This window comes from Mus caroli, unplaced genomic scaffold, assembly GCF_978045245.1.
Source record: "Mus caroli unplaced genomic scaffold, Mus_caroli_1 scaffold_9, whole genome shotgun sequence".
NCBI lineage: Eukaryota > Metazoa > Chordata > Mammalia > Rodentia > Muridae > Mus > Mus caroli.
In genome coordinates this window covers 2,490,725-2,515,798 of record NW_028227264.1, presented here as the reverse complement: position 1 = coordinate 2,515,798, position 25,074 = coordinate 2,490,725, and the positions used below count along the sequence as shown (strand labels likewise).

The following is a 25,074-nucleotide window of genomic DNA, read 5'->3' as shown; positions in this document are numbered from 1 at the left end:
ACATAATTTTTGCTTTAACACTGACAAAATCCAGCCTTAGCAATACACGTTATGTTTGCACCAGAATGACCACTTTAACAAGAATTTGTCATTAGAAGCACTTAATTTTCAAGGACATGCCCTGGCTTGCCTATTTCACAATGAATATTCTAATCATACCATAAAGTCCTTTCTCTATGTGAACCACAGCACTAAACATGGCATCTGAATTGCCACATTTCTGGTGAAGGGGTTTCATCTTCCCCCCTCCCCCTCCCTCTACCCCCCTCCCCCAGGGAGAAATGCCAGCAATAAACAAACCTAGGCTAGAGTTTGCTTTAAACTTTTAATTAAGTTCATTGTGAATTATTAATTTCAGTGACCATAAAAATGCCTCCTTAGGTAAAGAAATATCTGAGGTTGAGGAAGGCTGGTTCTCTTCTGGCTGTGGGTCAGCCTGACTCCCAGCAGGGAAGAAATGATTTAAGCCACCCTTCTATGGGAGATGATGGAAATTAGAGACTACAGACAGGGCACAGTTCATTTATGCATCCACATAAGGGGGAGTAAGGGTCCTAGGACTCTTTTTAGTCTATAGGAGCTGAACACCACACTTCCACATATCTAAATAGTGCCCGTCCAGGCAGCGCAGACACTGCGACGCCCTGCATGATTTTGCAATAAGTCAGACACACTTGAGACTGACTCCTGCTAATATAACTTAGGAGAGTATAGACACAACGACTGCCATTCCCTGTGTACATTTGCTCAAACTTCATAGCAGGACAGAGTCCTGATCTGCACACATGTTGAAAACTGGTAGCCCAAGTGACTAAGGGCCTCCTTGGTTTCCATGGCAATATTCCATTACAGGAGCTGATAGATTCCAGAGAGATCGGTGCAGGCCGCCTAAGCAGAGTGGAGTCGCTGGCCCCGGCTGTGAAACAGAACACAGCTGCCAGTGGGTGTGAGCTTCTGAACTCGGAGATGCAGGCCCTGCGCGCCGACTGGAGGCAGTGGGAAGACTGCCTCTTCCAAACACAGAGCAGCCTGGAGAGCCTAGTCAGTGAAATGGCTCTCTCGGAGCAGGAGTTCTTTGGCCAGGTGACCCAACTCGAGCAGGCCCTGGAACAGTTCAGCACCCTTCTGAAAACGTGGGCCCAGCAGCTCACCCTCCTGGAAGGCAAGAACTCTGACGAGGAGATCGTGGAATGCTGGCACAAAGGACGTGTAAGTGGTTGCCTTCCTGTTTACTGTTGGGGTGAATAAGCTAAATATTTCTTCGACTCCTGTGGTTGCTAAAAACGGGTTATGATAACTAAGTGCATGCAGCCCTCAGAGGCAGAAAAAAAGTATTCCGTAAGTTTGCAAAGTGTCTTTTTCCCCCTCCTATTCTATAAATCAAACTTTGGTAAAAGTTAGCATAAGTAGGAGGGAGATGCTATTATGTCCCGTAGGAAAACATTCTTTCTCTTGTGGCGATATTTTACTTTCTTTCTGATGGTGTAAGAGTTTGCAATACTGTATCAGCCATTCAGTTTGGAAAATGCCCTGTGGGCAGAGGCATAAATAGACAGAGAGTCATAGCTAGCTCCCTCGTTGCCAGTTAACTCTTTCAAACAATTAAGTGATTGAGTTTATAGCATGGAAAAGCACATTTGATAATTTGCTGAGCCACAACTGATAGTTTTCACAGTGTCTGTTTATCCTCTTCATGATTTTGACAGCTGAACTTGAATTAGCTTGTTAATACAGATTAACATTTACTAGACACCTTCTAGGGCTTAAAAAAAAAAAAACAAAACAAAACACAAACCTATTACCACTCTTAGAACCTGAGAAAAAGAAGCAGAAAAGGGAGGGGGGGGGCAGGCTGACGCTTACCAATCTCTTCCTTCTCTGATTCCTCTTGGGTGCCTTGGCAATGCTCTCAATATTTGCTGCTTTATAACGCTCAAAATCACAGCTGTCCTTAAAAGGAAGTTTAGTGAAGTCAATGTCTCTGCTTCTATTTATGTTATAATCATTTCGAAATAGCTCCAGCCTATTGAGAAGTCACAGAGTATTTCCAGCGCTGTCTTGTTTAAATGAACATGTGTGTGTGTGTGTGTGAGAGAGAGAGAGAGAGAGAGAGAGAGAGAGTGTATGTGGTGTGTATGTGGGGTGTGTGTGTGTGTGTGTGTATGTGTGTGTGTGTGGCATGTTATGCTAGGAAATAAGAGTTTGTAACCACCTGGGTGCCTTTTGGTGATAATGTGTCTCAGCTGTTTTGAGTGTTCTCTTCATGCCTTCCTCAGCCTTTAGGTTTTTCCTGCCAGAGTCAAGTCAGATCAGAATCCCTTGGTTCTGCAGTGCAGGGACGAGGTGGGGTGTCGGGGGCAGACTGGAAACTCTTCCACAGGGACCAGTTCTCTGTATATAATAGCGAAGTCACAGTATTTTGGCTCTTTTTAAGTTTTCATTTCTTTGTGACCTTTTAATGTGAATGAAAGACATGTTAAAGATCTGGTTGCAGCTAGCATTAATCACTGTTTTCAGTGACCTTCTCCTGTGTTGGGACTATGATTGGATAATCAACTAAGACTTAAGGATACACGTGCTGATGCAGGCAGAAACAGGGTTTTCAGTTGTGCTGAGTCCAGGATGATGGGTAATTCCTGTTGCCCCATCCCTGTTTGACCCTAGGGCTATAGTTTCTAAGGAAAATAAAACATTGTCTCTTAACAGTCATTGTCATTTAATATTGTCAATATTCAATAGTCAATGGTCATCTAATGATAAAAATTTATCCAGAATTTAAGACAACACTTCAAGTTCCATAAGTGGGTAACAAAATGTTTTTAAAGTAGATGAGCTGTAGCAGTTGTCTATGGCAACAACAATCTGCTGTTAGGAAGGTCCCACAGTGGCTGTCAATCACAGTAAACACTATAGGCCATTGTAAGCCTTGGTCTTATGTCATCGGGAAATTCCCTTAAGGTGGATGATCCATTAAGGTGGATAGTACACTGTAGACATCTGTTGATTGTATTTACAAAATTCATTTTAAAGCCATTGTCTTGCTAGCTTAGAAACGCTGCTATTTTTTTTTAAACTGGACAAAGAAAAGAGTTCCTTTGGAGCCTGTTGGAAGCAAAAGTTACGAGAGCCAATGCAGTATTTGTGGGATTAAAAGCTCTACTAAAATACTGGATTTTAATAACGTTATGAATATGTTTTTAAAGATTTATTTTTTATTTATGTGCATGTGTGTGTGCATATATGTGTACAAATAGTGTACAGGTGCCTATGGGAAACAGAAGGGGGTGTCACATCGCTTGCAGCTGGAGTTATCAGCCACTCAGTGTGGGTGTTGGAAGCACAACTTGGACCCTGTAGGAAAGTAGCAGCCGCTCTTAACCACTGAGCCATCTCTAGGGTCCTGTGTACTTGTTTGTAAATAAAAACTTTCGCTAGAAATCTTTTCAGTTTTAATGCCCCTTAACTTACAATTGGCCTCCTTTAATTTAAAAACTTTTGGTAGATAATGGCATTTCTTTACTGTTCTTGATAATTCCCTTTAAAAAATGTTCAATATGATTAAAACATTTTATTTTTTTAATTGTTTCAGTTTTATTACATGTGTTTTTCTTTTTTAAAATGTATTTATTTTTATTCTTTTTTATTGGCTATTTTATTTATTTACATTTCAAATGTGATCTCCCTTCCTGGTTTCCTCTCCACACAACCCCCCTATCCCAACCCCCCCCCCTCTACCCTGCTTCTATGAGGGTGCTCCCCTCCCCACCCACCCACTCCCACCTCACTGCCCTAGCATTCCCCATGTTGGGGCATTGAACCTTCACAGGACCAAGGGCTTCTCCTCCCACTGATGCCAGATAAGGCCTCCTCTGCTACATATGTGGCAGGAGCCATGAGCCCTTCCATGTGTATGTACTCTTTGGTAGGTCATTTAGTCCTTGGGAGCTCTGGAGTATCTAGCGGTTGGTATTGTTGTTCTTCCTATGGGGTTGCAAACTCCTTTATCTCCTTCAGTTCTTCCCCTAACTCCTCCATTGGGGTCCCCACACTCAGTCCAATGGTTGGCTGTGAGCATCCACATCTGTATTTGTCAGGCTCTGGCAGAGCCTCTTAGGGGACAGCTGTATCAGGTTCCTGTCCGCAAACACTTACTTCTGGGTTAGTCTTTAGAGAAACTACATAGTTACTTTTTTGTGAAGTTTCTAAGTAAAAGTCTTTCAGAGGACTTTGGGACACAGGTTGATGATAGAATACTTGAGTGGCTTATTGTGGGGACCTGGATTCCATCCCTAGAACCACAGGAAAGGAAAGGGAGAAACTAGAAGGAACTGAATGGAAAGGGAAGGAAAGGGGAGAAAAAAAAAAAGCCCATGCATGCTTTCGAACCTACAGGAGGTGATCAATTCAGTCTCCATATTCCTGCTGATAGGAGTCTCAGCTAAGGTCACCTCTCATAGACTCCCTGGAACCTCCCCCATCCCAGGTCTCTAGCTACTCCCAGAGATGACTCCCATTGTTTGCCTTTCCCTCTCCAACACCCCCTCTCCTTACATCTGACCCCCATACCTGCTCCCCTCCTCACCCCTTCTCCCACCCAGTTCCCTCCATCCATCCACCTTCAATGACTATTTTGTTTTCCCTTTTAAGTGAAATGCACACATCCTCCCACAGGCCTGCTCTCCTTATTACTTAGTTTCTTTGGGTCTGTTCATTGTACTGTGGCTATCCTGTACTTTTTGGCTAATGTCCAAGTATAGGTGGATACAAACCACATGTATCTTTCTAGATTTGAGTTATCTCACTCAAAATGTTAGTTTCTAGTTTCATCCATTGGCCTGCAAATTTCATGTTTTTGTTTTTAATAGCTGAATAGTATTCCATTGTGTAAATGAACCACATTTTCTGTATCCATTCTTCACTTCAGTGGCATCTGGTTGTTTCCAGTTTCACACTATTATAATAAAGCAGCTATGAACATACTTAAGAATCTTTGTGGTATATACAATAGAGCATCTTTTGGGTATATGCTATAGTTTGGTATTGGGGTAGAATTATTCCCAATTTTCTGAGAAACAGGCAAATTGATTTCCACAGTGGTTATACCAGTTTGTACTCTCACCAGCAATGGAGGAGTGTTCTCCCTGTCCCAGGTACTTGCATGTTCTGTCCCGTGAGCCATTTTTAACCTTAGCCATTCTGATGGGTATAAGATGTAATCTCATGATCATTTTGGTATGCATTTCCCTGATGACTAAGGACTTTGAACATTTCTTTAAGTGCTTCTCAGCCATTAGAGATTCTTCTGTCGAGAATTTTCTTTTTAGCTTTGTGCTCCACTTTTAAAATTGGATTATCTGTGTCTAATTTCTTGAGTATAATACACACACACACATGAATGATAGCAGTCCTATGTCAGATGTAAGGTTGGTGAAGATCTTTCCTTTTCTCATTCTGTAGGCTACAGTTTTGTCTTACTGGCAGTGTCCTTTGCCTTACAGAAAGAAGCTTTTCAGTTTCATGAGGTCCCATTTATTAATTGTTGATCTTAGTGCCTCAGCTATTGGTAAATCAGGAATTTGTTTCCTCTGCCAATGGGTTCAAGGCAGTCCCCCACTTTCTCGTCTATTACGTTTAGTCTGTCCAATGTTATGTTCAGGTCTTTGATCCACTTAGACTTGAATTTTGTGCAGAGTGATAGATATGGATGTATTTTTATTCTTCTACATGCAGTCATACAGCTAGAACAGCACCAATCATTTGTTGAAGATTGTCTCCCTTTTCCACTGTATGTATTTGGCTTCTTTGTTAAATATCAAGTGTCAATAGGTGTGTGGGTTTATTTATGGGTCTTCAATTCTATTCCATTGATCAACCTGTCTGTTTTTATGCCAATACCATGAGGTTGGTTTTATCACTATTGCTCTGTAATACAACTTGAAGTCAGAAATGGTGATACCTCCAGAAGTTCTTTTACTGCACAGGATTATTTTAGGTATCTTGGGGTTTTGTTTTCACATATAAAGTTGAAAATTGCTCTTTGAAGGTCTGTAAAGAATTTTTATGGGAATTACATAAATCTACAAACTGCTTTTGGTAAGATGACCATTTTTTACTATGTTAATCCTACTGATCAATGAGCAAGAGAGAACTTTCCATTTTCTGTTATCTTCCTCACTTTCTTTCTCAGAGACTTCAAATTCTTGTCATACAGGTCCTTCACTTGCTTGGTTAGAGTTTCAGCATGATATTTTATGTTACTTGTGGCTTTTGTAAAGCACGTGTGTCCCTAATTTCTTTCTTAGCCTGTTTGTCATTTGTATAAAGGAGGTCCTCTCAGTGGCAACCAGCTCCAGAGCTCTGGTTCTCTCGTAGCTGAGGGGAAAGAGTGTCTTTGATGGGGGCAGGACTTGGTCTTGTGGGAGATTAAAGTTGCTATCTATAACTGTTTACCTAAATTACTTTGATGCTGAAAGTTATTTTATCTGCCTGAATTTCCAATTTACTCTGAAGTCAGAAGCTGCAGGCCTCTGAGCGTATTAACACCTGCAGCTTAAGAGCGGGAGGATGGGTAAGTAAAGTGGCCCTTTGCTCTTTCCTCCACAGGTCCTTCCCTGTGCTGGGTCCTCAGGCTGAGAGGTTAACCTGTCAGCTAGATAAAAGTTACTCCCCAGGAAGAAAAAGGACATTTAAAAACAAAGATTCCAATTTATTTCTAAGAGAAAGTAAAAAGGAGGAAAAGACCATATCAGACTACATGTTCTGACATCTGCCCTCTTAATGTTTAAACTCCTCTATTCTCTTAATTTCTAAAACTCTCACCTGCTGCTGCTCTTCTTTTTGCTGCACTTCTTTACACATTTTCCGAGAATGCATGACCACATGGTTATCTATTTCAAAAGTTCACCACAGGTTTAAACATAAAATCAGACCATAAACGGAATAAGAAGTTTATAGCAGAGATGTTTACAGGTGTTCCTATTATGGGTTGTTATGTAACTAGACATCCATTCTCTGTCACTAGCTCCACAGGATCATTGAAAGTTAAAATCTGTAATTCTCATGTCTAAGTTAATGATGAACTTTTGTATACATAACTCCAGACAGTATCTTCTGTCCTTGCACCTACAATAATTTATTCGTTCTCTTTTATGACCTTTGGTTAATTGTTTTATATCCCTAAGGAAAATATTCTAAGTTGTAAATACATACTTTGTATCTTAGAGGCAATTAACTCATGACTCATGAAGACTGGCAGGGTTCTAATTGAAGTGTTCATATTAGAGAAGGCTTTAATAGTAATATATATATATATATATATATAATCCTATTATAAAGGCCTTAATAATTACTTGTATAATTATACAGACTCTTATAGAATCGTCATTAGGAATTTAAAAATCATCTATTTGTCTGTATAGCATCACTAAAAGACAGTACATCTTCACTGATCTGCAGAAAACCTGCCCAATAGGGTGGAATAATAACTAGGGATTATACATTAATTTAATATTGACCAAAAAATCATATCAATAGCAGGAATCAAAACCTGAAAATGTCATTCCTTGACCCTTGCCTGCAAGGGTTCACTCATTACAGTCCACAGTGAAACCATATCTAGAAAATCACCTGCTAGTCTTTAGCCTTTCGTAGATGGCTCCTGACAGATACTGATTTTTTTTTAGTTGATTTTTGTATCCAGCCACTTTGCTGAAGGTATTTATCAGCTATAAGAGTTCTCTAGTAGAATTTTTGGGGTCACTTATATATACTATCATCTTCAAATACCCATACTTTGACTTCTTCCTTTCCAGTTTGCATCCCCTTGTCATTCTTAAGTTATTTTATTGCTCTATTACTTCATGTACTATGTTGAATACATATGGATAGAGTGGGCAGCCTTGTCCTGTCCCTGATTTTAGTGGAATTGCTTTAAGTTTGTCTCCATTTGATTTTATGTGGCTATTAGTTTGCTAAATATTGCTTTTATTATGTATAGGTATGGACTTTGTATCCCTGATGTCTCCAAGACTTTTAACACGAGAGAACATTGGATTTTGTCAGTGGCTTTTTCAGCATGCAATGGGAAGATCATGTGTTTTTTTTGGCTTTCAGTTTGCTTATATGGTGGATTATGTTGATGGATTTTCATATATTGAATCATCCCTCTATCCCTGGGATCAAGCCTATTTGATCATGTTGGGTAACGTTTTTTAGTATGTTCATGGATTCGGTTTGTGAGTGTTTTATTGAGTACTCTTGCATTACTGTTCATAAGGAAAACTGTTCTAAGATTCTCTTTCTCTGTTGAGTCTTTGTGTACTTTAGGTATCAAGGTAACTGACTTCATAGAATGAGTTTGGCCGTGTTCCTTCTGTTTCTATTTTGTGCAATAGTTTGAGTAGTATGGGAATTTGTTCTTTGAAAATCTGGTAGAATTTTGCACTAAAACCATCTGGCCCCGGGCTTTAGATTTTTCAATTTTGTGAAGTACAGGCTATTGAAGTAAGGCCTAATGATTCTTTTTTGACATTTTGTTATTAGATATTTTCTTTATTTACATATCAAATGTTATGCTCTTTCCTGGTTTCCCCTCTGAAAACCCCCTTTCCCCTCCTCCCCCTGCTCACCAACCTTCCCACTCCTGCTTCCTGGCTCTGGCATTTTCCTACACTGGGGCTTAGAGCCTTCACAGGACCAAGGGCCTCTCCTCCCATTTATGACCAAATAGGACATCCTCTGCCACATATGCAGCTGGAGCCATGAGTCCCACCATGTGTACTCTTTGGTTGGTGATTTAGTCCCTGGGGTCTCTGGGGGTTCTGGTTAGTTTATATTGTTGTTCCTCCTATGGGGCTGCTAACCCCTTCAGCTCCTTGGGTCCTTTCTCTAGCTCCCTCATTGGGGACCCTGTGCTCAGTCCAATGGTAAGCTGTGAGCATCCACCTCTGTATTTGTCAGGCACTGATGGAGTCTCTCAGGAGACAACAGGCTTCTGTCAGCAAGCACTTGTTGGCATCCACAAAAGTGTTTGTGATTGTATATGGGATGGATCCCTAGGTGGGGCAGTCTCTGGATGGCCTTTCCTTCAGTCTCTGCTCCACACTTTGACTCTGTGTCTCATTCCATGGATAGTTTGTTCCTCCTTCTAAGAAGGATCAAAGTATCCACACTTTGGTCTTCCTTCTTCTTGAGTTTTATGTGGTTTGTGAACTGTATCTTGGGTATTCCGATCTTCTGGGCTAATATCCATTTATTAGTGAGTGCATACCATATATGTTCTTTTGTGATTGGGTTACCTCACTCAGGATGATATCCTCCAGATCCATCTATTTGCCCAAGAATTTCATAAATTCATTGTTTTTAATAGCTGAGTAGTACTGCATTGTGTAAATGTACCACATTTTCTATATCCATTCTTCTGTTGAGGGGCATCTGGGTTCTTTCCAGCTTCTGGCTACTATAAATGAGGCTGCTGTGAACATAGTGGAGCATGTGTCCTTATTACATGTTGGAGCTTCTTCTGGGTATATGCCCAGGAGTGGTATTAGTGGGTACTCAGGTAGTACTATGTCCAATTTTTTGAGTAACCACTAAACTGATTTCCAGAGTGGCTAGGCCTAATGATTCTTTGACTTTCTTCAGTGTCTGTTGTTCTGTCTCCCTTTTCATTTCTGACTTTGATAATTTGGATCCTGTGCCTCTGCCTATATTTAGTGTGGCTAAGGCTTGCCTATCTTGATTTTCTCAAAGAGTCAGCTCTTGGTTTTCTTGATTCTTTGTATTGTTTTCTTTGTTTAAATTGCTAGTATAAGAACTCTAATTTCTTTATGAGGGCACTTAGTGCTATGAACTTTCCTCTTTGCACTGGTTTCATAGTGTCCCATAAGTTTGGGTATGTTGTGCCCTCATTTTCATTGAATTCTAGAAAGTCTATAATTTCTTTCTTTATTTCTTCCCTGACCCAGTGATCATTGATTAGAATGTTCTTTAGTTCCCTGGAATTTGTAAGCTTTCTGTTGTTTCTGTTGTTGTTGAAGTCTAGCTCTAATTCATGGTGGTCTGACAAGATACAAGTAGTTAAAATTCAATTCTCTTGTATCTGTTGAGGTTTTTTTGTGACCAACTATATGGTCAATTTTAGAGAAAGTTCTATGAGATGCTGAGAATGTATATTCCTTTGTGTTTGGGTGAAAAGTCCTGTAGATACCTGTTAGGTCCATTTGATACTAACCTCTGTTAGTTTCATTATTTTTTTCTGTTTAGTTTCTGTCTAAATGTCCTGTCCATTGGTGAGAATGGGGTATTGAAGTCTCCCAATATTAATACATGGGGTTCAATGTGCCACTTAAGCTTTTGTAATGTATCTTTTATGAATGTGGATGCCCTTGCATTTCATTTGGTGCATACATGTTCAGAATTGAGATGCCATCTTGGTGGATTTTTCCTTTGATGAATATGAAGTGTCATTCCCCATCTCTTTTTATTAAAGTTTATTTTATTAGCTATTAGAATGGCTATTCCACCTTGTGTCTTGGTCCATTTGCTTGGAAAACTTTTTTCCAGCCCTTTTCTCTGAGGGTAGTGTCTATCTTTGTTGCTGAGGTATGTTTCTTATATACAGCAAAATGATGGATCCTGTTTTGCATCCATTCTGTTAGCCTGTGTCTTTTTGTTGGGGAATTGAGACTATTTATATTGAGAGATATTAATGGTCAATGATTGTTAATTTCTGTTTATTTTGATGTTGGTGGTGTTAGTGTGTGTGTGTGTTTGTATATTTGTGTGTGTTTCCATTGTTCTGTTTTTGCTGGTATGGAATTATTTATTTTCTGTATTTTCTTGTGTGCAGTTAACCTCCTAGGTTTGAGTTTTCCTTCAAGTATTTTCTGTAGGGCTGGATTGGTGGATAGATGTTGTTTAAATTTGTTTTTGTCTTGGAACATCTTGGTTTTTTCCCATCTATAGTGATTGAAAGTTTTGCTGGGTATCATGTCTAGGTTGGTATCTGTGGTTTCTTAGAGTCTGTAAGACATTTGTCTAGACCCTTCAAGCATTTAGAGTCCAGGTTGAGAAGCTGGGAGTAATTATGATAGGTCTGCCTTTATATGTTACTTGTCCTGCTTTCTTATAGCACCCATAACCACCATTCCAAAAGTGTTATCTCCCCCAGTTATCTAGGCTAACCTCTATCAAAAATCAATCAAAGAAGTGTACCACAGGCTTGCCTACAAGCCAGTCTTTTGGGGGTATTGTTTTAACAGAGGATCCTTCTTTGCAATTGACTCTAGCTTGTGCTATATTGATATAAAACTAGCCACCACAGCATCATCAGATAAGCATTCTTGGGGAGCCAGAGAGACCACCACAGAGAATCACTTGAGGAATCAGTGGTGGAGCTGAATCCTAGGTCATGATTACAACTTGACCAGCTAGGTGAGGTAGAGGAAAACACTAAGGAAGGAGAAAGGTAGACAAGGAGAATAGAGACTAGAAGTTATTTGAGAGCCACTATACTATGACTCTTCCACTCTAGGAAAATATCTGACATAAGTGAGACCAGAAGAAAGAATGTGAGGGGGCAAGGAGGCAACTGGTTAAAGTTGCATGGAGCCAACAAGGAATGAATGTGTGTGTGACAACTTTTCCTGTGGAGATAGGAGCAGACATCTATTTACCTTAAATATGTCACAGATGACACACTAAAGAAAGAATTCCATCCAATGTAGCTGGGGGAACAGTGAATACTGTGGGGGTTCTCACAACGCCTGACCACCTCGGAAGCAGCAGTATCACTGAAAACCTCACTTTAGCATTAGAGACAGCTCATGAAAGCTGTATCTATAGAGCTTTCTGCTCAACTTGCCAGCGGCTGTATTGGAAAACATCTGGTTCCTCCATCTATCACCTACTGCCTGTCTAAGTTTGTGTGTGGGTGGAGTGGTATGGGGGAGTCTTGTGGTTCTTGTCATTTTCAAAACTTCCCAAGCCTAGCAAATTTCACAACCTTCCTAAGTGTCTTCTGAGGCTTCCCTTCCCTGAAGGAAGAAAGGTTTCATTCAGAGGAAAAAGTTATAGGCCATAGTATGATGGCAAATCTTCTGACTGACAGCAACCAGAGGAGAGTGATGTCATTTATAGGATGACAACACAACACAGACCTGGTATGTTGATAAGGGCTGTGGGCCATCTCTCGATAAATATCACTGAGAATAGCAACAGTAGCAACAATAGCTACTTGAGTGGTTATTAATCTATTTGTCTTTTTCCACAGTTAAAACTGTGTGTGTGTGTGTGTGTGTGTGTGTGTGCGCGCGCACGCGTGCATGAGCATAATGTGTGTGTATGCTCAGGAGTATATGTTATGTTCATGCATGCGTGTATATGTGGGCACACACATGTGCACACACAGTTTTAAAAACATCTTTTTGTTTTGGTGACACTATTGAGAGAGTTTCATTACATATTTGGTTGTTATCTCCTTTGAAATTTTACAAAGTAGACATTGAACAGGGTATCAGACATTGTGCTAAGGACTTGGGCACTCAGGATCTCATTTGTCCCTTGATATTAATCAGATAGGAGGAATACTTTCTTTGCAAAGCACACTGTGGAGTCCAGTGGACCATGGCTTTGATTCCATAATTGTACTCCTTCATCCTAGGGTGCCATTTTGGATTAAGTATGTCTAGAACTGTGGTTATCTATATATTGTCTATTAATATTGCCTATCAAAAATTATGAGCTCTTTGCAAAGGAGAGTGATACCTATATTCATGGGGCAGCATGGTGTTCTCAAATGTCCTACCAGATATTAGCAAAGATTTGGTGATGATATGAATGAAACTATGAGATGTATGAGCTAGTAGGTAAGTCAGACTGTGGATTATAAGAAGTTGTTAATATCAGTGTTCACTGGATATAGTGCATAAAAATCAACTAGGACATATATTGTAAGTACAAATATATGTTGCTTTTCTTTTTAATCACTGGTTCTCAACCTCTGGGTCACAGCCCTTTGGCAGGTCTAAGGACCTTTCATAGGGGTCACCTAAATACAAGGACCATCCAAAACTACAGATACTTACATCATGATTAATAACAATAGCAAAACTATTACATTTATTAAGTAGCAGCAAAAATAATTTTATGATTGGAAGTTACCACAACATGAGGAACTATATTAAAGGGTCACAGCATTAGAAGGTTGAGAATGACTGTTTTAAATGATCATTCAATATCTTAAATGATAGGCAATTTCCAAACAGCCTCGTTGGTCCATGTTCTAAACAATGTAGGGCATTTTCTCTTTGCTCTTATTTTAAGTTGTTGATGACTTCATCATTTTACTGCTTTATTCTTGATGCAGGAGTGTCTAACCATGGCCTGAAGTAGATACAGATTGCACAAGTGCATCATGGGCTATAAAAAAAATCTGAAAATAGACCTCATCCCAGTATTGAATTCACTGTGTTGATTTGCCCTTCACTAATAACTTATAATGTATGCATGCAGAGTTATGGAAGTCACTGAGTTTAGTGTCTGTCTTGGTTTTCTCTATTAGGAGATTCTGGATGCTCTACAAAAGGCAGAGCCTATGACAGAGGATCTCAAGTCTCAGTTGAATGAGCTATGCCGGTTTTCCAGGGACCTGACTCCATACAGTGGGAAAGTCTCAGGCTTGATTAAAGAATATAACTGGTGAGCATGAACCGTCCTGCTATTCAAAATAACTTCTTTTCATTTGGATTTCCATTGAGACAGAGTCTCTGTGTGTAGCCAAGATCCCCCTTCTCCGGTTTCAGTTGTAGCTAGAATTCCAGCTATAATTGCAGGAAATAAAGCTGTGAATAAATATATATTTCAAAATATATCCATACAAAGTTGGAGCTAAGCCGAGCATGAAGTGGTTGTCTGTGACTCTAGCTTCTCAGGAGGCTTATGTGGAGGGCTAAGCTCATGAGACAGAGAACAGCCTAGGTGACATAGTAAGACCTGGTATAAAAAAAATTAAAAAGCTAGAACATTTTTATAGTCTGACTTTATTGACTCTATCAATTAACTAAGAGTAAAATGTAGCACCAGTTAGGTAAATGCACATTTCGAAGAACTGTGGATTTTGCTACGTGTTACTTTAATCAACGTTGTCCCTTTTCTTCTATCCTCAAATTTGCAAATCACCCTTTCAGTCTCTGTCTGCAAGCTTCCAAGGGCTGCCAGAATAAAGAACAGATTTTGCAGGAAAGATTTCAGAAGGCCTCCAGGGGCTTCCAGCAGTGGTTGGTTAACGCAAAAGTCACCACGGCCAAGTGTTTTGATCTACCTCAGAATCTTAGTGAAGTTTCTTCCAGTCTTCAGAAGATCCAGGTAAGAGCTCTGCTGTCAGTGCTAAAGGCAATGCTGAGTCAGGCCAATATGAGACTCTGGGTCTTTGCCCAAGTGCATTGAAGATTAAAGTTTAGTTTAAGAAATTATATTTCAAATAAACCTACCCCTGAAGTAGTGGAATAAATACTAGCTCGCTCATATACACAACAATAAGAGTTCTTAATGAGTAATAACACTGGACTCTGGGTGGGTTGTTTTCATGTAATTTTTGTTCCAACCATGATAGGTATACACAATTATTGTTCTTAGCATGTTAGTAGAATAAAGGTGTCTCAGTCAGGTCAGAAGGCTTGTGTCTGAGGTGGGGAGAGTTGATAATCCACTTGTGATGTTTGGTTGATTGGTTGGTTTTATTTTAGTATTTCCCTCACCCTAACAACAACTCCATGGTGCCATTTCAGCTGCCACCCAGACATCAACACTTTTAGAAGACACTGTAGTGACTTCGTTTTTCGTAAATATTTGGAATTTGAATTCCTTGCTAGAAAGCATATGGATATAGATGTAGCCGACCATGAATAAGGAGGGAATCATGTGAGAGCTTTTTCTACAGAACACAGGATCTGAAATCATGGTGTCCATACTTACCTAGCTCACAGCTTTGACTCCCAGTTCATGATGTAAGAAGACAGATTTTGCTTGGGAATGTGCTACATTCAAATTCCTCCAACTTTTCTCCCGGCCAGGGAGTTGAACTGTGAACATCCAACCACCAGTTTATTTGTGACTATGAAACCCAGTCCTGTTTTGGACAACAGCCTTTTCTCTGACTCTTAACCTAGTTGCTTGTGTGAAGTAGCCATCCATCAAAAGAGATGTCTTGATGAAATCCTGTATTGCTCTACTTTGCATGACTGCATAGCCTACTTTAAAGAGCAAACAAGTGGATTTACCTCTCCATCCTAAAGGCTGAAGGAAAAGCCTGTGGGGTCAGTCCTTTCCTAATGGGACTAACCTCTAATGGGTACATCATGGCACATGAAGCCTTTAGCAGGAGAAAAGAGCCATGCCTCAGTTAGGGTTTATATTGCTATGGAGAGATGCCATGACTAAGGAAAACATTTCATTGGGGCTGGCTTACCGGTTCAGAAGGTCAGTCCATTACCATCATGGTGAGAAGCATGGCAGTATCCAGAGAGACGAGGTGCTGAAGGAGGAGCTGAGAGTTCTACACCTTAATCCACACACAGCAGGAACAGACAGTGAGCCACTAGGCTGGGCTTGAGCTTCCAATTCCTAGACCCCCCCCCCCCCAACCTCCAATGACACACTTCCTCCAACAAGGCCACACATCCCAATAGTGCTAGTCCTTATGAGCCAAGGGGCCAGTTTCATTCAAACTACCACAGGCTATATCAGACAGGAAGCAAAGGATACTAGGAAGTGGTCAGTTTGTTTGCTTAGAATCCTCTCCAGGTGGCTCGGCCAGTAAAGTAACTTTCTGCCAAGCCTGAAGACCTGAGCTTGAGCCTTAGCCCCGCACATGGAGGAAGAAGAGAACCAATTCCTGAATGTTGTCTTTAACCTCCATACACTTGTCTCAGCAAGCATGCCCAGACAGACACAATAAATAAGTAAACATTTTTTTTTAAGTCTCTCATGGGCCTGGCTCTAACTGCACCAGGATATCCCATCAGGTTCCACCTTTTAAGCATTGCCAAACCATAGACATAGATTTCAACACATAAGTCTGTGGGGGATAATCCTCCCTCTCAAACTTCATCAATGTGCTTTCATTAAAGTCCGAAGCACAGAGTCTCTGTTTATGTTACTCCACAGGCAAAGCAAAGCACCTTTAGCTGCGTTTTCACTTCTTCTCTAATGTCTGAAAGTATTAATTGGCATGAACTCTAACACCTCAAATATACTTACTTATAAAAAGGGAAATTAACCTCTGGCTTAACCTAGAAGTTGAGAAAGCTATGCCATGTGCCCACAGCTCATGTTGTCCTTATGTAGTGACCTTACTCTTTATAAGAACAACCGTAGGTTTGGTACTATTTTTTGATAAACTACTAATAGCAATGTTCCCTACTATTTAATCGCATCCACTTTATTAGAACCCCCAGGGAAGCTCTCCTGTGGTCTTTCGATAGGGCATAGTTGTGTTCTGCTGAACAGGTGGTCCAGTTGTTATCATATGGGCTGTGTAAGATGTGTACCTGCTTGTGTTAATTCTCACGTTGGGAGATGGGATGTTCAGAACCAAAGACATGATACAGCTACATCAATTATACAGAACCATGGTGGTATTTATTTTTTTAAACTGAACCTAGCCAGGGGTTGTTTATAACACTTGTTATCTCTTGGCCCCCATCGCTTCTTCTGTTTATTTTTTTTTAACAAGTTGATAACAGTTCATAAAATAGCTCGTGATGTTTGGTGGTCAACTCAGAATTAATATTAGGAAATAAAATATTTCATAACTGGATTGCTAAACGGAAACCTGGGTCATTTCACTTATGTAATACTTTTTTTTTTATTTCGCTGAGACATTTTACAGAAATATCCAACAGTAAAGCATTGTGTGTCCTAAGGTACATAATTTTTATCTTTTTCTTACAGGAGTTTCTGTCAGAAAGTGAAAATGGGCAACATAAGCTAAACACAATGCTGTACAAAGGAGAGCTGCTGAGCTCTCTGCTGACAGGAGAGAAAGCACAAGCTGCCCAGGCCAAAGTCCTAACCGCAAAAGAGGACTGGAAAAGTTTTCATGCAAATCTCCACCAAAAGGAATCAGCCCTGGAGGTACTGCCCAGCCACCCGGGGGCATGCCTTGTGGGGTGTGGTGGTGGTGGTGGTGGGAAATGGGCAGTTTCAGTGTCCCACAGAGTTTTTAAGCATTTTGGTCACCTCATTTTGCATAGAAACAGGCAACCAGATGATGAGAGGTGAGCTTGGTGCTGTAAGTGACTAGCCCTTAGGACTAGATGGCTTCTTACACAAAGGCTATTGCTACAGGCCCGTCCATGCACATCCCTACCGGGACAACCAACCTCAGTTCTGAGCAGCACATCTACTGTTTCATTTGAAATACTGCGGTTTGGGAAATTACTCCCTGGAGAATAGACAGAAAAACTCCTGCAAGGCTGCAAAATACTGGCTCAGAGTTCATATAACCCACACTAGCATCCGGTTTGGGGTATTGAATACAAAGGAAGATAACATTCATGTGATTTAATGTCCTAAAATGACAACTTATCAATATCATAATTTCTGCCACAAGGCCGAATTTCTTTTCTTCTGAGATCATTTATTATTTGTATTACCTCTTCTATGTATGAAAGTCACAGTACTTCTGAAAACATTTCCTGGCAGGGTGGATTCTTAATTTGATGATGGTCATAATAAATACAAGATTAAAAAGGAGGCCACAATAAGGAATTGGGTCAGGAAAAAAAATACACCTTCTTGGTTCTTTCTTATACTAAGAGCATTGAGTTCACCCTTGTAAGCAGATGTTGTTCATGGCAAACATTCTCCACTAAACATGATGGTAACCATGAAGTTCCTGGAAATTACTTGTGACCTGTAATATCATTAGTGCAATGTGGCCTTCAAAGTGAGAGTTATATAGTGAATGTGTCTCTTGTAGCCAAGTCATCTTACTTAAACATTATCCAAAAACAGGGAGCTCGTGATTGACAGTTTTGTTAATCTGGACTGCCTCATAGCAGGTATAACTACTGAATCTAATTCCACCTGTCCTTCCTTTCTAATAGGAATAGACAATGTAGTATACATTTTGGTAATAGGAGGGCAAGACTTTATCCTGTTTCTGGAACTTCATTTTCTAGAAGGTCATTCCCATGAAGGAGATGACTGTATTGCAGGAATTTCTAGGATCAAATATGCACACTCATAGAAAGATGCCACTAACTCTATATGAAGAAGTCAAGGAAGGTGTCCAGAGAAGTGACATTTAAACTATACCTTGAAGTCCGTGTATCCATTGGCTCTTCCAAGATTGGTGTGTAGTTGTTCCAGAAAGAACTGGGTGCATGGGTTCAGGAGACCATGAATGATGTTGAAAAGTGAAAAATGTTGAGAAATTGAGGCAGACATGAAGTTTAGGCAGAGGAGCAGTAGAGATAAATGGAGATAGAGACTAGGATCACACAGTGAAAAGTCTGAGTGTCAAGTAATTTCTCTCTGACTCTCAACCAGTTTCCCTCAAAAGAATGCAAGACAGTTTCCCTAGGATGAAGCCTACCATGCACTCTTACAGATGCAGAGGACAGAAGCAAACACAGATGCCTCAGGTTAACAGGGCTTGTTTCTTTCTTCAAGATTCCTTGAGAAAGACTAAGTGAGTGAGTGGCAGGCCTTAAAGCTGGAGAGTTACATGCCAACCTTGACTGTAGTATAAACAAGAACGGGGAATCGCACATAGCCAGAAAAGCAGAAAAAAACGTATCACAGTGGTGCATGTGAAAGTGGGGGTCTACATAGCAGAAAGAGTAATAGGGCAGGCGATCCATCTCTAAGACAAAACACAGCAGGACTTGTCAATTAACTATGTGGGGGTCGGGGGCGGGGTGCCAAAGTTAAGTTTGATTCTTGAGTGTCTCATCTGGAAAACTGTGAATGAGGACGCTGTTAACTGAGATGTGAATGGAGATATAGATATAGTCTTGGGAATGAACCTATTTAGTCAGAGTAATCTACACTCGCTTTTGTGTACCTAGAAAGTGATCTGTGGCTAATGATCAGAACTCAGCAGATAACAAAAGCCCAAGGGTCCGACAAGAGGGCAGAACTGAGAAATTAGTGCCTGACACTGTGGACAATTACATGTACCACTCCATGTAGTTCTCAAAGCCATTATAGATCACCATAAGTCATTTGTCTCTGTCATGTGGATGAAGAAATGAAGGAGCCATGCATGATGGTACAGAACTGGAACACCAAGAGACAGAGGCAGTATGATTAGGAGTTTGAAGCCAGTCTGAGCTACATGGCCAATCTAACCCTGTCAATAACTAAGGAAGGAAGGAAGGAAGGAAGGAAGGAAGGAAGGAAGGAAGGAAGGAAGGAAGGAAGGAAAAAGAAAGGGAAAAGGAAAAAAGGAAAAGGAAAAGGAAAAGAAAAAGAAGAAAGTGAGGAGAGGACGGTAGGTAGGTAAGGAAGGAGGACAGGAGAGTGAAGGAGGAAGGAAGGTGGGGAAGGCACACTAAGATACAGGATGGCCAAATTCCCACAGCTGGTAAGTGATGGAGATGGGTCAAACCCAGCCCTGTGCCTCATTGGTTCATAATACAGTTATAGTAACACAGGGTCTGAGAGCTTCTAGATGTTACTGGAGACACTGGAGAAATCACTGGGCAAAACCTTCAGCCTGAACACAGAATAGGAAGCCAATAGCCTCTGCACAGACACAAAGTGCAGGTCTAAATCCAGAGGCTCAGGAGGAGCTTCCAGTGCCCATGGCAAGTGCATGTTTACAGTTAGCACTCAGTCACTTCATGCTTACATGAAGCACCTAGCTTTCTTCTGTGCTCCCCGAGGTGTTGCAAAGCCACAGTTTTTGGTCAGGGTTTTCTATGTGTAGCATTTCCACAAAACAGCACTAACAGAAAGACATAACTGCCTTGCATTTACAAATGCATTTAATTATTCAATTCGTATTTGGCAAGAATTAATCTAGACTCTGGGGATGCCGCAGAGAGGAAAACAGAACAAACCCTCGTTCTGATGAACCTTACATTTTATTGGGTATCCTTCTTGATAATCTTATCTATGTGATGTATTTTAAACTCTCTGATGCTTTCCTGCAGCTAATACATCTCCCTATGGAAAACATAGAAGACATGATCAAGTGCCGACTCTACCAGTACCCTGGACCAGATGCAGAGCAAGCTTTGTGCCAATGTCCAATAGGCTCTGCAGTCTTCATACTTAGTTTCCCAGATAACATTTTATGGACCTGATGATGCTTTAGTAAAATTACCTAAATTCTTTAAATCTTTTGTCGGTCCACATTGCAATTTTTAAAAAATATTTATTTATTTATTTATTTATTTATTTATTTATTTATTTATTTATTTATTATATGTAAGTACACTGTAGCTGTCTTTAGACACTCCAGAAGAGGGCATCAGATTTTGTTAAGGACGGTTGTGAGCCACCATGTGGTTGCTGGGAATTGAACTCAGGACCTTTGGAAGAGCAGTCAGCGCTCTTAACCGCTGAGTCATCTCACCAGCCCCCACATTGCAATTTTAATAATAGATTCATATGATTTGATCTAGCATTTTATAAGAAATAGATTCCTTGCCACCATGAAATGTATAACACATTATCATCATGTTTTAATCTATAATCTATGAAAGTAATAATATTTATACTGCCCTTGTGAGACAAGCATGCAGTTCTCGGTATTTCTTAATAAGAATAAGTGTATTCAAAACATAATAAACAAAGAGCTGGGGAGATGATTCGGTTGATAGTGTGCTTGCTTCACCAGCAGGAGAGCCTAAATTCAAGTCACAGCACCTACATAAAAGCCAGGAACTAAGCTAAGGGTACCAGGAGGGTTCTTGGGCTTCACTGGCTTGCCAGTCTAGCCAAATTGGTAAGCTCCAAGTTCAATGAGAAATTCTCCCCTCTAAACAAGGTAGAGGTGATGGGGAAGTGACGCAGTGGTTAAGCGCACATACTGCTCCTGCAGAGGACCTGAGTTCAGTTCCCAGCACCCGTATCAGGCGACTCACAGCTGCATGTAACTCCAGTTACAAGGGAGCTAACTCCCTCCTCTTGCTTCCACAAAGAGCTGCACTTACATACACATGCTCCTACACAGACACACACACACATGTGTGCACAACTAAAAATAAAATAAATCCTTAAAAAAAGTATAATAAAAATGAGGGTGGAAAGCAATCATGGAAAAAGTTCTCAAGATGTTGACCTCACAGGAACACATTCATGTACATGTATACCCTCACATACGTGTTTACATTCACATAAACATTCATGCCAGCATAATAAACACATGAGTTACATATGTGTGTGTGTGTGTTTGTATATAGTGCTACTTATCCTATCATTAGTTAGTTCTTACCAGTGCTGGATCATCCCTATAAGGAAACAGGGTATATTCCAGGAAGCATGAGACATGAGCCCTTCCATTGTGGAACTTATAGTCTCAGGGTACAAGCCAGCCATAGCAGCATCAGATGGGAATGCACAGCCCGACCCTGACTATGATTAAGCTTGTGTTTAAAAAAGTCAAAAGCACAGAAGTAGAAATGAGCTATTCAGAGAATTAAAGAAAGTGGTTGTATAGCCTAAAAGTAAAGGCCTAAACACTCTTAAAGGATGCCAAGTGAAGGTTGGAGATCTCTCTCAGTCTCTCTCTCTCTCCTGTATGTGTAAGTATGTGTGCATGTGTGTCTATCTGTCTCTTATCTTTGTGTTTATACGGCTGTCTTTATCTCTATCCCTGTTCATATATGTCTCTGTCTGTCTCTCTGTGTGTGACTGTCTCTGTCTGTCTTTGCCTCTGTTCCTATCTGCAAGTCTCTGTCTGACTGCCCTGTTTGTCTGTCTGTCTCTCTGTGTGTGTCAGACTGCCTCTCTGTCTCTGTTCATGTGTGTGTATCTGTCTCTCTGTCTCTGTCCCTGTCTGTTTGTGGGTATGTGTCTGTCTCTGTATATGTGTCTGGCTGCCTCTCTGTCTCTGTCCCTGTCCATGTGTGTCTGTCTGTCTTTCTGTGTGTATCTGATTATCTCTCTGTCTCTGTCCTTGTATGTCTGTGTGTCTGTTTCTATATATGTGTCTGACTGTTTCTCTCTGTCTCTGCCCATGTATGTGTGTGTCTCTCTCTCCCTCTGTCCCTCCTCTCTCTCTCTGTCTCTCTGTGTATATTTGACTGTCTCTTTGTCTCTGTCCCTGTCAGTATGTCTCTGAATATGTGTCTGTCTCTCTGTCCTTGTCCCTATCGGTGCATATGTGTGTGTGTGTGTGTGTGTGTGTGTGTGTGTGTGTGTGTGTAGGTCACAAATTGACATAAAGTGTCATCTTGAACCACATTTAGCCTTGTTATATATATTTATATTTACAACTGGGTCTCTTTCTGAACCTAGATGTGGCAGAGTCTGCTAGTCTGCAGGGATTCTCCTGTATCTCCTTCTCAACTCTAGGATTACAAACCTGTGCTCCATCCTAGCTTTGTTTCTTTGGTTTAAGTTGGTTCTGTGAATTAAATTCGCATCCCTGCAGTTTTGCAGAGAGTACTCACTGGTGGGCCTCCTCTCCACCCCTCGGGATTTGTGCTTGCTCATTATTATCTAAACTTCTGCAGAATCTAAAGATCCAGATGAAAGACTTTGAAGTGAGCGCAGAACTTGTGCAGAACTGGCTGAGTAAAACGGAGAGGCTGGTGCAGGAGAGCAGCAATCGCCTCTATGACCTGCCTGCTAAGAGGAGAGAACAGCAGAAGCTGCAGGTGATGGGACCGACTTGACTCCTTCCTCTGTCCACTCTGGCCAGATGCATGCTGGGAGCCCCAGTCTTAGCTAACAGCACCTTAAGATGCAGTGTTCCTTCTCCTTGTTCTGACAGAATTGAGTTAATGTTTTCTGTCTCTCCTCTGAGGCACAGTTTTTTTTCTTCCTGTAGCATTCCACTGTGTGTAGCTTGAAAAATAATGCAGTCTTCAGGGGGCTCCAGTTGCTTGTCAGTGTTTAATTCCATGTTCTCTGGGCCCAAGCTTTGTCCTCCATGTGCTTGCCCCAGCCTCTGAACGATAACCTGCTTGTGCTTTCCAGTCTGTCCTTGAGGAGATACAGTGCTACGAGCCTCAGCTCCACAGGCTGAAGGAGAAAGCTCTGCAGCTATGGGAGGGACAAGCTGCAAGCAAGAGCTTTGTGCACAGAGTGTCGCAGCTGTCTTCTCAGTATCTAGCGCTAAGCAATGTAACCAAGGTAACGCCTGGCATGTGTCGCCTGTGAGTGTGATACTGATGTCGCAAAACTGGACTGTCCATAGGTCATGTGGGGTGTATCCTGACACCCCCACAGAGCAGTAGCTCCAGGTCAACCGTGGGGCAAGTAACCATGACATCTCCCTCATCTTGAAGCAGACTCATCACTTTTACCATAGTTCTTAATGTGGCTCTGTGAAATCAGCCAGGAATGTTTCAAAGACAGAGTACACTACCAATCTCCAGCATTAATAAAATGATATGTTCTATGGCCCCAGGGCTCAAGACATAACCCAAAAGCAAATTACACAGTTTTTATGCTGAAGACTTGTAGATTAAATTACACTAGGAAAACGTGAAACCGAAAGCAGTTTAAAATGTACTGGAGCCATAGAGTAAGTCTAGGATAATTTTAAAATGTCAACCAGCTTCTGTATACTCATTATATAGTAGATGAGGGTGTGTTAACTGATAGCTTCAGTTAAGATTCCAAAGCAGAGTTTGGAATTATCAATGACTATCCTGAGTAAATCTTTCAAGGACCTCTAGAATAAAGTATTGGGTCCACACGGGTCCTCATTGGGTGAACCCCACTAGAGTAATTCAGACCCTGTGAATGGGTCAGTCCTTTCAAGCTTGCACAAACTATAACATTTGCTTCTTTTTTTTAAAATATCAGATGCTAGCATTTAGGGACTCTATTATATGGACCTTTAAATAACATGGCCTCATTCATTTTACTGTAAAGTTACTTCTGATATGCTAATTTGGGTCTTCACAGAGTCCTCATGTAAACTGTCTCCACTTGTACTGATAGTTATTTGATGAAAAAACAGCTTTTATAAAACCATATGCATATGATTTTAGAAAATCTGGCACATAGCTAAAGTTAGATGGGATTAAGAACAGTTGTAGCTGGTATGTTAGTGCACATCTGGAATCCCAGGACTCAAGAGGGCAGGGGAGTTGCTGCAAGTTCAAGGCCAGATTGAGCTGGGTCATGAGTTAAAAGCCAGGCTGGGCAGCACAAGCAAGACATGTCTCAAAATAATTAAATTAAGTTAAATTAAAGTAAGGTATTAAAGCCAGAATACAAAAGCAAACACAAAAGCCTTCCCAAACACCTGTTTTACTCCTTTGCATTTGACTAGATATTAAAAAGCAAGAGATGTTTGTGTGTTTAAGAACTTGAGCGCTATAGAAAGTCTTCATCCGCTTTGTTGGATATGACCTTTGAAGCCACAAAGGTTTTCTTGTCATCTAGAATGCAGATGTATGAGTTTTGTCCTCTACATGTGTCCTGAAGCCTTGTACTCTGTTCCACTCCTGTGCAAAATTATGTCTTAACTAAATATATACGTACTACATGCGTGCTATTTACAACTATTACAACATATCAGATTGCTATGTTTAAAACTGTCTACAGTATAGGTCTGTAAGAATATGTGATATCAGTTTAAGATGATGGTGGATTGAATGTCAATAAGTATTAAGAAGAAATTCTACTGAATAAAAAGTAAGCCATGATTCTCCTAAGAACATCAGTGTAGGGCAGTGGACAGCAGTCATCATGCCCTTTGACCTGGTTATTCTACAGATTCTTCACTTTTTAGAGAGGTGTGCCACACATCTCATGCAGTGAGGCCAGGCTTGCTCCTTTTCTGGGCAGACTCCAATGAAGCATTAGCTTCCAATATGAGCAGATGCAGGCTATCCAATCTCAGTGGAAGCTGACAGCTAGAAAACCATCTCTGTTGTTTCC

At 40.7% G+C, this 25,074-nt stretch overlaps 1 protein-coding gene across 15 annotated transcripts in view; it reads left to right on the top strand.

Moving 5' to 3' along the window:
- Positions 1-25,074, top strand: part of Syne1 (spectrin repeat containing nuclear envelope protein 1) — a 504,890-nt gene that overhangs the window by 253,282 nt on the left and 226,534 nt on the right. For 14 of the 15 annotated variants that reach the window (XM_085842609.1, XM_085842616.1, XM_085842617.1 and 11 more), the window contains 6 exons: positions 853-1,209; positions 13,562-13,698; positions 14,187-14,364; positions 16,951-17,133; positions 22,692-22,835; positions 23,158-23,313. In XM_085842609.1, coding sequence (XP_085698735.1) covers positions 853-1,209; positions 13,562-13,698; positions 14,187-14,364; positions 16,951-17,133; positions 22,692-22,835; positions 23,158-23,313 — 1,155 coding nt within the window. The remainder of the gene's footprint in view (positions 1-852; positions 1,210-13,561; positions 13,699-14,186; positions 14,365-16,950; positions 17,134-22,691; positions 22,836-23,157; positions 23,314-25,074) is intronic. The other variant, XM_085842618.1, reaches the window with a different exon arrangement.